The 14,097-nt window shown below is 47.2% G+C and overlaps 1 protein-coding gene across 25 annotated transcripts in view; it reads right to left on the bottom strand.

The window, feature by feature from the left end:
* The window catches only part of LOC116967405 (calcium/calmodulin-dependent protein kinase type II subunit beta), a 263,340-nt gene that overhangs the window by 137,580 nt on the left and 111,663 nt on the right, over positions 1–14,097 (bottom strand). For all 25 annotated transcript variants that reach the window (XM_033013933.1, XM_033013946.1, XM_033013947.1 and 22 more), the window contains exon 4: positions 1,715–1,780. In XM_033013933.1, the coding sequence (XP_032869824.1) occupies positions 1,715–1,780 (66 nt within the window). The remainder of the gene's footprint in view (positions 1–1,714; positions 1,781–14,097) is intronic.

Genomic DNA, 14,097 nt, shown 5'->3' with positions numbered 1-14,097 from the left:
CGCAGTACTCTAAATGCAGTCTCACATCATCTTATACAACTGCAACATGACCTCCCAACTTATTTTCCCAATACTTTGACCAACCTATCTACCTGCGACTCCACCTTCAAGAAACCCCCTGCTTATAGCTCATGCCCTCGAGTCCTGGCTACAAGTTCGGAAATCTTCTCTGCACCCCTTCCATCACAGTCAATGAGAATGTCTCTCTCTCTCTCTCTCTCTCTCTCTCTCAACAAACAACCTTGAGAGGCTTCTTAGTTTGAAATCATTCACAAAACGGAATGAACTCAATTACATTTCCTGCACAGTTTTTGGTCTGGGCAGGTTTACGGAGTGCTGTTGTCTGCTATTAAATCCAGGACCGCTCTTCCCCGCCCCCTAACACACGTTTTTAACAGGATCACTGCTTGCGACAGAAAATCACGACAAATATCGCAACTTGTTCCACACAGACATCATGGCTTTAGAATTCCCAACGTGGGAGCTGGGAGAATGTTTATTAAACTTTGCATCTCGCTGAGCTCCCGTTGCTCCTCATTCGACGCTAACTCCTGGAGGTGAGTGTTTAAGTTTCATCTTCACCCAGCGATTCACTGGGTGCTCCAGTAACGTCTGTGGCAGGCAGAGTCAGAGAGAGGACAAACTTTAATTGGAGGGACCGCACCTCATCTTTCGCTTGGGCAGCTTACAACACAGCGGTTGTTTAAGAAAGAACTGCAGATGCTGGTAACATTGAAAGTAGACACAAAATGCTGGAGGAACTCAGCGGGTGAGGCAGCATCTATGGAGAGAAGTAATTGGCGAAGTTTTGGCCCTAAACGTCACCAATTCCTTCCTTACCGGTCTCAATAGACAATAGGTGCAGGAATAGGCCATTCGGCCCTTCGAGCCAGCACCACCATTCAATGTGATCATGGCTGATCATCTACAATCAGTACCCCGTCCCTGCCTTCTCCCCATATCCCCTGACTCCGCTATTTTTAAGAGCCCTATCTAGCTCTCTCTTGAAAGCATCCAGAGAACCGGCCTCCACCGTCCTCTGAGGCAGAGAATTCCACAGACTCACCACTCTCTGTGAGAAAAATTCCTTTGCTCCATAGATGCTGCCTCACCCGCTGAGTTTCTCCAGCATTTTTGTGTACCTGGAAATGTTGTTGTCACTAACGGTCTGGTGTGGCAGGACTCCGTTCAAAAACTAACTGAGCAGCTTCTTGTTTAGTTTAGTTTAGTTTAGAGATACAGCGCAGAAACAGGCCCTTCAGCCCATCGAGTCCCTGCCGACCAGCGATCCCTGCACATTAACACTATCCTACACACACACACACACTGGGGGGATAGTTTACAATTTTACCAAGCCAATTAACCTGCAAACCTGTATGTTTTTGGAGTGTGGGAGGAACCCGGAGCTCCCGGGGAAAACCCACACAGGTCACGGGGAGAACGTGCAAACTCCCTACAGACAGCACCCGTAGTCAGGATGGAACCCGGGTCTCTGGCGCTGTGAGGCAGCAACTCTACCGCTGCGCCACCGTGCCATCTCTCCTTTAGTCTCCTTTCTTCCCTAGGTCAGAAGCGTTCTCACAACAGCGGGAGTGAGTGGGTTGTGCAGCTGATGGGACAAGGGAACCCTCAGCAGCCATGATGTCTGATGTACAAGTGTTACCGCGGAAACGTCAGAGTCGAGGGGTGAAAGGTGATGGACGGAAGACCTTACCTTGCATCAGCTTCACTGTAGTACTCTCTGGCGACAATGTCTTCAAATAATTCACCTCCGGTCACCCTGTCGAAGACGCAAACAGAGTATTCAGCACTACATCAATTTGCACACGTTCACATGTCTGATTAGTTGCCCAGACCTGGGCTTCACAGTGCAGATTGGAGGTCTGAGCTATAAGGCAAGAGAAGATGTAGTCTTACACCAGAGATTGTCATAGTGTGGAAACTGGCCCTGCAGTCCAACTTGCCCACACCGACCAACATGCCCCATCCACACTAATCCCTCCTGCCCATGCTTGGCCCATTACCCTCTAAATCTGTCCTGTCCATGTACCTGTCCAAATGTCTCTTAAACATTATGATAATACCTGCCTCAACTACCTCCTCCGGCAGCTTGCTCCATACAACTACCACCCTTTGTGTGATGGTACCCTTGCCGTTCTTATTAAATCTTTCTTCCCTCATCTTAATCCTTTGTCCTCTGGTTTGGTTTAGTTTAGATTACTTTAGTTGAGTTTGGCCTGTCACCCCCTGAATCCATCCAATGCCCACATCTGCCCAAATGTCTTTTGAAATCCATATTAATATGTTTCTGAGCTTCCACTGGCTGCTGATTCCATATGTGGTCCACCTTATGAGTACAAGGTTAATTCCCGGGACTGTCATATGCTGAGAGAATGGAGCGGCTAGGCTTGTATACTCTGGAGTTCAGAAGGATGAGAGGCAATCTTATTGAAACATATAAGATTATTAAGGGTTTAAGAAGGAACTGCAGAGGGGGTGGTGCGTTAGGGAAGGGAAGAATTGACCAGGGAGTTACGGAGGGAGCGGTCTTTGCCGAAAGCAACGATTGCTTGGGTCCTTGCATGGAGTCGAGGGGGGAGGATGACTGCTTGGGTCCTTGAATGGATTATTAAGGGTTTGGACACACTAGAGGCAGGAAACATGTTCCCGATGTTGGGGGAGTCCAGAACCAGGGGCCACAGTTGAAGAATAAGGGGTAAGCCATTTAGAACGGAGACGAGGAAACACTTTTTCACACAGAGAGTTGTGAGTCTGTGGAATTCTCTGCCTCAGAGGGCGGTGGAGGCAGGTTCTCTGGATACTTTCAAGAGAGAGCTAGATAGGGCTCTTATTAGCGGTCAGGTGATATGGGGAGAAGGCAGGAACGGGGTACTGATTGGGAATGATCAGCCATGATCACATTGAATGGCAGTGCTGGCTCGAAAGGCCGAATGGCCTACTCCTGCACCTACTGTCTATTGTCTATGAGTGGAAATGTTGCTCCTGGGGTCACACTTCCCCAGAGGGCCTATTGCTCCAGATGTCCTTGAAGTCCCTCTTGCCCCTGTCCCTCTTGCCCATGGGCTCCATTGATCTCGAGGTTCCTCTAGCTTCTGGTGTTCCTCTTTCTGTTGAAGTCTTCCTTGCCCCAGAGGCCTCATTGCCCCAGAGATCCATTTCATCTGGAGATTCTGGACAGAGACTCTGGATATTGTAAATCATGACCTGTTGTGGTGGACCAAGTCTCCAGAGATAGGAGGAGGTGATATAGCTGCCACTGCCGTCATTCTGATGGCCTCCTTTGTGTGTGGTCACATCAAGCTGTGCATGGAACCAAAAGTACACAAACACCATCAAGACCCTTGTTCTCTCATCTCTACCACAGCCTTACCTCCAGCCCCCTCCAGGAAGGCCTGAATGCCCTCAAGGGCCTGTCTCACTTGCTGAGTTTTTTCGGCGACTGCCGGCGTCATATCAGTGTCGCCAAAAGATTTTGAACATTTCAAGATCCAGCGGCAACAAAAGAAATGTTGCGAGACTTGAAAAAAACACCGCGCGTCATACGTCATCACGCCGCGAATTTTTCGGTGACCTGATACATAGAAAATAGGTGCAGGAGTAGGCCATTCGGCCCTTCGAGCCTGCACCGCCATTCAATATGATCATGGCTGATCATCCAACTCAGTATCCCATCCCTGCCTTCTCTCCATACCCCCTGATCCCATTAGCCACAAGGGCCACATCTCACGCCCTCTTAAATATAGCCAATGAACTGGCCTCAACTACCTTCTGTGGCAGAGAATTCCACAGATTCACCACTCTCTGTGTGAAAAATGATTTTCTCATCTCGGTCCTAAAAGACTTCCCCCTTATCCTTAAACTGTGACCCCTAGTTCTGGACTTCCCCAACATCGGGAACAATCTTCCTGCATCTAGCCTGTCCAACCCTTTAAGAATGTTGTAAGTTTCTATAAGCTCCCCCCTCAATCTTCTAAATTCTAGCGTGTACAAGCCGAATGATGTGTCACTCAATGATGCCGGCAATCACCGAAAAAACCGCCAAGTGGGACAGACTCTTCAGTTTCTTCCTCAGAACCAGAGAACCAGCCAATTTCCCTCCACCAACAATCTCCTCCGCCTAGCGGAGCAACTCCTTATTTTATTTAGTTATTTGTTTGTTTTTATTAGAACCAATTGTACAGAGATAAAACATCGGCATCTAAAATTATACAATTATTGTACAGCTACATTTTTAACCTTATAACCTGAATTATGAAAATGAAAAAAGAAATTAAAAAGAAAACAAGAAAGAAAAAAAAGTAGAAAGTTAAAAGATAGATTGAAGAAGAACAAAAGAGAATCCCCTAAACTACCCAAGCAGTGTGGCAGAAAGATATAGAAATAAGAAAAAAGGAAAAGAAAAGTGGAGATCTACCTTGCCCCTCGTCCCCCCCGCCCGCCTCACCCAACCCAGCATCGGATTTAAATTTAAATTTTTGATATATTTTCCAAAATACTTAAAACTAAATTGGATCCCGACATAAAACTGATCACACTAGGTACGTCAGAGGCCTGTTCTGAGCTAACGATATTTCAAAGACGTTTCCTTAACTATGGCCTAATAACGGCGAAAAAATTAATACTTAAATTTTGGTAACAAATCTACAGTGAAGATGTGGATCACAAACATGTCCGAGACACTACATTTGGAAAACATTAGGCTTGTCTTGGCGGAAAAAGCAGATCAATTTCTTAAGACATGGACACCCTTTACCGAATTCTTACAACAATAGCATGGTGCTACTCCTTATTTTTAACAACTTCGACTCCTCCTGCTTCCTCAAAATTAAAGGTGTAGTAGCCATGGCCACCCGAATGGACGACTGCATTGGTGCTACCTCCTGCACCCATGCAGAACACATGGAGTTCATTCACTTCACCACCAATTTCCATCCAGCACTGAAATTAACTAGGACCATCTCCCGACACCTCCCTTCCGTTTCTTGATCTCACCATCTCCATCACAGGAGATAGACGATCGACTGACATCTATTACAAACAGAGGACAGACACTAAATGCTGGAGTAGCTCAGCGGGACAGGCAGCATCTCTGGAGCGAAGCAATGGGTGATGTTTCGGGTCGAGACCCTTCTTCAGACATGCCAGCATTTTGTGTCTATCTTCGGTTTAAACCAGCATCTGCAGTTCCTTCCTACACATTTTGTCTATTACAAATCCACTGACTCCCACAATTATTTTGACTACACTTCTTCCCACCTTGCCTCCTGCAAAGACTCTATCCCCTACTCCCAATTCCTCCATCTACGCCGCATCTGCTCCCAGGATGAGGTGTGCCGTACCAGGACATCCGAGATGTCCTCATGTTTAAGGGACCGGGGGTTCCCCTCCTCCATCACAGAAGGGGTTGATGTCATAGAAGCATCATCACGACACCCTCACTGGGGTCTCCTCGATATCCTGCAGCTCCAACGTCTGCTCCCCCTCCCCCCCCCAGTCGCAATAATGACAGAGTCCCCTACAACAGACAGTCCCCAACAACACAGTCCCCTACAACACAGTCCCCTACAACAGACACAGTCCCATCCAGGACAATATCCATCTGGTCCGAGACCTGGTCTACCCACTGCCTTTCTCTCCCTCGACCAGGAGAAGGCTTCTGACAGGGTTGATCACGAGTATCTGTTGAGGACTCTGCGGGCGTTTGGGTTCGGACCGCACTTTGTGTCCCGGATCCGACTTTTATACGCCACCGCAGAATGCCTCGTGAAAGTCAATGGATCCTTGACGGCCCCCATTCCCTTCCACAGAGGAGTACGTCAGGGATGCCCCATGTCTGGCCAACTGTACGCCATCTGCGTGGAGCCATTCCTTAGTCTGCTTCGGAGGAAGTTGACGGGCATGGTTCTACGCGAGCCGGACATGGAGGTGGTCCTCTCGGTCTACGCCGATGACGTGCTTCTCATGGTCACCGACCCCGTCGACCTGCAGAGGATGCGTGAGTGCCAACGAGTCTTCTCGGCAGCCTCCTCTGCCAGGATCAACTGGGGGAAATGTTCTGGACTCTTGGTGGGTCCCTGGCAGGTGGAGATGAGGTCTTTCACGTGGAGTACCACACACCTCCTCTACCTGGGAGTCTACCTGAGTCCCGGTGCGGAGACCTGGCTGGCGAACTGGCAGGAGCTGGAGGTGAAAGTCGTCACTCGGCTGGGGCGCTGGGCGGGTCTCCTCAGAGTGCTTTCGTACCGGGGCAGGGTGTTGGTCATTAACCAACTCGTGGCCTCCATGCTCTGGTACAGATTGACCACATTGGTCCCATCAGCCACCTTTGCTGGGATCATCCAGAAGAAGTTGGTGGACTTCTTCTGGGGCAACGGAAAGCACTGGGTCTCTGCAGCGGTCCTGAGTCTCCCGATCGAGGAGGGCGGTCAGTCGCTGGTGTGCATTCGCACCAAGTTGGCGGCTCTCCGCCTCAGGACCTTGCAGAGATACCTGTACTCAGGGCATCCTCCCAGGTGGCACGTGCTGGCAACGCACTTTTTCCAACGGAGCCGCTGCCTTCAAGGAGGTACGCGGATCCCGATGGTGGGGGTCAGCCGTGCGGTCCTGATGGGGATGCCTGGCTTCTACAGGGACTTGTTGAGAGTCTGGAACCTGGTTGGCGTTGACCAGGCCCCACCTCCACCGGCGGAGGGTGACGGCCCGGGCTTGAGAGCAGCCGGTCCCTGTCCCGCCCCATCGGGTGACCGGGGGGCTCAAACGTGTGGAGTACTTGTGGTTGAGCAAGCCCCCGCTCAGCCGGAAGTACTCATCGGACACAGGCGCCGTAATCCATCCCGGGAGCCGGTCCCACACAATTTGAGCCGCCTTTCCTCGACACCCTTCGTCTCCCTCTGAGACGCAGGGAGGCGTGTCCTGTACAGGCTCCTCCTCCACACCCTGCACTTCCTCGCCCTGGTCCACCGTCCGGACACCAAGTGGCGGTCGGTGTTGCCTTCCGGTCGCGAGGGGGGCCCCGGTGGGGGTCCCTCTACGCAGGGATTCTCCTCCTCTACATTGGGGACCTGGGGTGGAGGGTATTGCACCGAGGTGTTCCCTGCAACCTGTTTCTCTCGCGGTTCAGACTCACCAGCCGCCTACCACTTTTGCGGGCTGGAAGAGTCTGTGTACCACGTGTACATGGAGTGCGTGAGGCTGCAGCCACTGTTTGAATATCTAAAGGGGCTGCTCCTTGCCTTCTGGCTGCATTTTTCACCCACCATCCTCATCTTTGGACACCCTGTGCGTAGGGGAGAGGGTAGGGCTGAAGATGTCCTGGTTGGGTTGCTCCTGGGCCTGGCCCAGCTGGCCATCCGCGAGTCACGGCGCCAGACAGCGGAGGTCTCTACCCAAGCAGGCTGCCTGCCCCTTTTCCGGGGTTACGTCCGTGCCCGGGTGGGATTAGAAAGGGAATACGCCCTGTCTGCGGGCACCCTGAGGGAGTTCCGGGACCGCTGGGCTCCGCAGGGTGTTGAATGTATCCTCAATAAGGATTGTATCATAGTTGTATAGTAGTTTATTATGGATACATGTTTGTATTGTATTATGGTGGTGGGTTCTGGCTTGTTTTATTGTAGTGTAATATTCTTTTTAATAATTGAATAAATTTAAAAAAAAAAATAATAATAAATAAATAAAAAACAGACACAGTCCCGCTACAACAGACACAGTCCCCTACAACAGACAGTCCCCTACAACAGACAGAGTCCCCTACAACAGACAGAGTCCCCTACAACAGACAGAGTCCCCTACAACACAGAGAGTCCCCTACAACACAGTCCCCTACAACACAGTCCCCTACAACAGACAGTCCCCTTGTTGTGAGATAAATGAAACTTTCACTACTCGTAATTAACTTAACTTTATTTAAGCTTTAAGCAACTTATTTCTTTAATACATAAACTCAGAAACGTCTGGCAAATATAGCTGATTCCGCAGGGTTTTCCCGCCCAAAATACTTCGCACATGCGCACACTCCGGAAATGTCCTGCACATGCGCACTCTAGAAATGTCCTGCGCATGCGCACACTTTAGAAGAGCTCCGCACATGCGCACATGCGGCCACTTCATTCTCCCCTCCTATTTATAAGTTGAGACGGTCAGGAGGTTTAATACGTCTTGATGACCGTCGCAGCACTGGAGCCTCAGGAGATACCGGTGTTTCAATAGCTGGGGGTAGATATATTGCTTGGTCATCAACTTCACTCATATTGTTATTTAGATTTTCAATTTTAGAATTTCTTGTAGAAGTTTCCATAGAGGATGCTGGAAGTGTTGGAGGAAGTTCCCGATTAGTGTTATCAGGAAGTGACGGAGCTGACGGAGGAAGTTCCTGATTAGTGTTATCAGGAAGTGACGGAGCTGATGGAGAAGATGGACATGGTGCAAGGTCACGAAGTGATACAGTTGACTGACGTCCATCCCGATACTTGATAGTTGCATAAGAAGGGTTGACATCAGTCAGTTCAACTTCATCAACAAAAGGTTCATTCTTATTTAATCGGACATAACGACGAAGCAACACAGGCCCAGGGCTCGTCAACCATGATGGCAGAGAAGTACCACTAGAAGAACGCCGTTTGAAGTTAAAGAACCGCTCGTGTGGAGTAGTATTGGTAGCAGTTGACAGTAGAGATCTGATGGAGTGTAATGCATCTGGTAGAACACATTCCCACTGCTGATCTGGTATATCATTTGACTTTAAAGCCAGTTTCACTGCTTTCCAAATGATTCCGTTATACCTCTCAACCTGACCATTTCCAATAGGATGATATGGTGTTGTTTTACTTGTTGCAATTCCTCTCTTAGAAAGGTAGTCCTTTAAATCTTTTGACATGAATGAGGTGCCCCTATCAGAATGTATGTAACTTGGAAATCCACAGAATGAAAACAGTTGATCTAAACATTTGATAACCATAGCAGCTGAAATATTTGGACAAGGAAAGGCAAATGGAAACCTCGAATATTCGTCAACTAAGGTAGTATATAAAAATTTCGAGAGGAGGATGGTAAAGGCCCTTTGAAGTCAATACTCAAACGTTCCATAGGTTGAGTAGCTTTGATCAATCTTCCTTCTTCAGGACGGAAGAACCTTGGTTTTAATTCAGCACAGATTCTACATGAAGCACACGTCATCTTCACATCTTCTGTAGAGAAAGGTAAATTTTTGGAACGAACATAGTGTAACAAACGAGTGACTCCAGGATGACACAGCCCATTGTGAAGATCAGTGAGTGCAGAAGAATGAACAGAGGCACAAAATGCTCGAGTTAATGTGTCCGGAGCAACATTATCCTTACCAGGGCGGTACTCAATTGAATAACTATATGCGGATAATTCAATCCTCCATTCATGAATTTTACTATTTTTAATCTTCGTTCGTTTCCGATTAGCCAGCATAAAAGCTACTGAACGCTGATCTGTTATCAAAGTGAAGTGCTGGCGAGCAAGGAAATGACTCAGTTTCCTCACTGCTTCAATAATTGCTGTAGCTTCCTTTTCGACGGATGGGTAGTGCAATTCACTACCTTGGAGAGTACGAGACATGAAAGCCGCTGGTCGTCCTCCTTGATTTAATGTTGCTGATACTGCTAAATCAGAGGCATCACATTCAACAACAAAGGGGAGATCCTCATCGATGGCGTGTAATGTCGCAGATTCCAATTGTTTCTTTAAAGAAGTAAAGGCACCAATTGCTGTAGAGTCAAGGGGGAAAGATTTTGCTCTAATCAAAGGTTGAATTTTGTCAGAAAAATTTGGTATCCATTTAGCATAATATGCAAACATCCCAAGAACCCTTCGTAGAGAGTTTAATGTTGCTGGAACAGGTATCTCTTGGAGTGGGCGGAGTCTTTCTGGATCAGGCTTGATTATATCATTTCCAACCCAATAACCAAGAATATTAATTGATGATACTGATGCTATTGACTTAGCCTCATTTAATGTTAGATTTTTAGAATGTACAACATCTAAAAACCGTTGTACATTTTCATCATGTTCAGTTTGGTCTTTTCCTGCAATAGTTATATTATCAAGATAAGGGAAAGTATCTTTAAGGTTTTCCTGTTCAACAAGTTTGTCCATCTCTCTCTGAAAAACAGCCACGCCATTAGTTACCCCAAAAGGAACTCTGCAGTAGTGATATGATTTCCCATTTGCTTCAAACGCAGTGTATTTCTTCTCTGATTCCTTCAGAGGAATTTGATAGTAAGCACCTTTTAAGTCAAAAGTAGAGAATATCTTATACTTAGCTAATGTATTGATAATCTCTTCTATTCGAGGTAATGGATATGCATCAAGCTCCGTGAACTGGTTTATAGTTTGAGAGTAATCAATGCAGAGTCTCTTTCTATGTCTCTCCAAGGGGTCCTTAACCATGACAACTTGTGCCCTCCAAGGGGAAGAACTGGGTTCTATAATCCCTTCTTGTAAAAGATTAGTTACTTCTGTGTTAATAAAGTTCCTATCATCTTTACTAAAATGTCTTGATTTTGTAGCAATTGGCTTGCACTTGGAGGATAAATTAGTGAATAATGAAGGACATTCAACAGATGCAGCAGAAAGACCACACAATACTGGTGGCTTTGACAATACAAGATCAGGCATAGTTCCTTCATACATTATTTGAAGTGATCTGTGCAGTTTCTGGAAATCCTGACCTAGAATTATATCGCTACACAAATTTTTCAAAATACCAAGACATACAGATTTATAGCTAGTTTTGTTCAGAATAAAGTCTACAATACAAGATCCTATAATTTGAGTATTGAGAGTTGTCAGAGCCATCGAGATTTCTCTATTTGAAGGAATTATAGTTAGATTTAGTCGGGACACAACTTGTTCACTTATAAAACTTTCTGAACTGCCAGAATCAAGTAGTACATTAAGTGTATGGCCATTAATGGATACCGTTGTAGCTGCATGAGACAAGCTCTGAGGAAATGCAGCTGTAATTGCACATAAAGAAGGCGTGTATATGGCAGCAGTCACACTTTTAGTAGTTGCTTTGGACTTGCATACTCTAGAATAATGTCCCTTCTTGCCACAACTATTACAAGTTGCCTCTTGAGCAGGACATGTCTCTCTCTTATGAATATTACCCCCGCAAAAGTAACAGTTCCTTTTTGAATAATTATATGCTGCGGCAAGGGCACCTTTATCAGTAGAAATTGTTTCCGTTTGCTCCATATTAGTACGTGGGTGAAATTCTTTTGTAGTAGTTGCAGCAGAATACACATTAGATGAGCCATAAGCATCTGAATTTTTCTGAGCCAAGTCTAAAGAGTAAGCTTGATTGTAAGCTGACTGTAAATCCAAGGTTTTGTGTTCTAATAGTCTCTGTCGTATTAAAGGCGATGCCAAACCATTGATAAAAGAGTCTCGAATAACTTCCTGTCGATATTGATCAGCCGTAACTGCTTTGAAGGCACAGTCTTTACTAAGTCTTTGAAGTTCTTGTAAAAATTCATCAAGTGACTCACCAGGTTTTTGTTTCCGAGTAGCAAGGAGGTGTCGAGCGAATATCACGTTGGGTGTCTTAACGAAGAGTTTGCTTAGTACATCAATAGCAGAATCATAAGTTGTACATTCCTCTATGTAATCATATACATCAGAAGAGACGAAGCTTATTAATGTCTTGAGTCTGTCTGGTGCATCATTGCCACACTCATCAAAGAAGTTATTTAGTATACGAAGCCAGTGCTTCCAATTCTTTGCAGCAGCAGGTGAGTTGGGATCCAGATCCAAGCGTTGTGGTTTCAGTAGCTTCTCCATCCCAAGTCGGACTGTTTGACTTCTGAGATAAGTTGCTTAAATTGTTGTGAGATAAATGAAACTTTCACTACTCGTAATTAACTTAACTTTATTTAAGCTTTAAGCAACTTATTTCTTTAATACATAAACTCAGAAACGTCTGGCAAACATGGCTGATTCCGCAGGCTTTTCCCGCCCGAAATACTTCGCACATGCGCACACTCCGGAAATGTCCTGCGCATGCGCACATGCGGCCACTTCACCCCTACAACAGACACAGCCCCCTACAACACAGTCCCCCCTACAACAGACACAGTCCCCCTACAACAGACAGCCCCCTACAACAGACACAGCCCCCTACAACAGGCAGAGCCCCCACAACACAGTCCCCTACAACAGACACAGCCCCCTACAACAGGCAGAGCCCCCACAACACAGTCCCCTACAACAGACACAGCCCCCTACAACACAGTCCCCCCTACAACAGACACAGTCCCCCTACAACAGACAGCCCCCTACAACAGACACAGCCCCCTACAACAGGCAGAGCCCCCACAACACAGTCCCCTACAACAGACACAGCCCCCTACAACAGACACAGCCCCCTACAACAGGCAGAGCCCCCACAACACAGTCCCCTACAACAGACACAGCCCCCTACAACAGACACAGCCCCCTACAACAGACAGAGTCCACTACAACAGACAGAGTCCCCCTCGTCTTCACCTTGAAATTACTCAGATAGGAAACATGTAGAGATATGTGTCTGATGTGGGCAAATGGGATTAGTGCAGATGGGCATCGGTGTCAAAGTAACAGGGATAGTTCCCCAAGGTACAACGACTTTCAGGGTTGGTACATCCCTCCTTTTAAGTCAGATTGGAAAATCCATGTGACAGCTGGGGCCCAACTCCCACGACTAAAGGTAATGGAGTTCTCCCAGAGGCCAGTCAATGCCACCTGTCATTGTTATCACCAAGGTACAGGGGTTTTCCTGGGAATTAGTTCATGCCTTTTTGTGGACAATAGTGCCGCCTATGGCCTACCCCGACCTGTCAACGACACATATTTTATATGTGGGTCATGGGCCTATCAATGGTCAGCATGGAGGGATTGGGCAGAAGGGCCTGTTTCTGTGCTGTACAACTCCATGTCAAGTTGTGTAAGAGGGAACTGCAGATGCTGGTTTAAACCAAAGATAGACACAAAATGCTGGAGTAACTCAGCGGGACAGGCAGCATCTTTGGAGAGAAGGAATGGGTGATGTTTCAGGTCAAGACCCTTCTTCAGACTAGTCAGGGGAAAGGGAAATGAAAGATATAGAGACGATGATGTAGAGAGATATAGATCAAATGAGTGAAAGGTATGCTAAAGGAAACAGGCCATTGTTAGCGGTGTGCTGGGTGTGAACGGGAACCTGGTGTGACTTGGGTCGGTGAGGGAGAGAGGGACTGAGTGCAGGGGTTGCTTGAAGTCAGAAAAAGCAAAATTCATACCCCTGGGTTGTAAGCTACCCAGACTAAATATGAGAAGCTGTTCCTTCAATTTGCGATTAGCCTCAAGGGCCTGTCCCACTTAGGCGACTTTTTAGGCGAGTGCAGGAGACTGCGCTCGCCTCATGATCATCACATGGTCGCCACATGGTCGCTGGCGGTCTCTGGTGAGTCTCCTTCATGGTCGCGAGGAGTTCCCGCTTTCTGGGAACTAGTCGCGGCCTCAGTATGGTCGCTGCAAATTTTTCAACACGTTGAAATATGGTCGCCATGGTCGCCATGGAGAAAATCGATAATCCTGTAGTCGTAGGTGCAGTTGTAGTGGAGTCTCCATGTAGTTATGGGTAGTCGAGGTAGTCGTAGGTAGTTTTAGTTAATCATCTTTGCTGACTGGTCATTTTCATTGGCTTATTGGGGGGAAAAAACGTAAGCACGAGTTTTCAGAACCAAGGATAACCGACCGGTAACGTTAAATGTCCGCCAAACTTCACAGCTGTGTATCTCTGGCTTATTAAAAGTGACTCCACTCCTTCTCCCCTCCCCCATCTTTTAAAGGGCTTACCGTATACTGTGCTAGCCGTCTTAACCTTCCTGTTCATCGTGGTGTGTGTCTGTATCACCTTGACTTTGCATCGTGTGAATTTCAGACAGCGCTCCCCCCGCTTGCCCTGGCCCCCGCTCTGTGTGTGTGTGTGTGTGTGTGTGTGTGTGTGTGTGTGTGTGGTGTGTGTGTGTGTGTGTGTGTGAGCGTGTGTGTGTGTTTGTGTGTGTGTGCGCGTGTGCGTGTGTGTGTGTG

The sequence above is a fragment of the Amblyraja radiata genome, chromosome 39 (assembly GCF_010909765.2).
Source record: "Amblyraja radiata isolate CabotCenter1 chromosome 39, sAmbRad1.1.pri, whole genome shotgun sequence".
Lineage (NCBI taxonomy): Eukaryota > Metazoa > Chordata > Chondrichthyes > Rajiformes > Rajidae > Amblyraja > Amblyraja radiata.
Note: the sequence above shows the minus strand (reverse complement) of the source record. Positions and strands in the feature narration are given on the sequence as shown.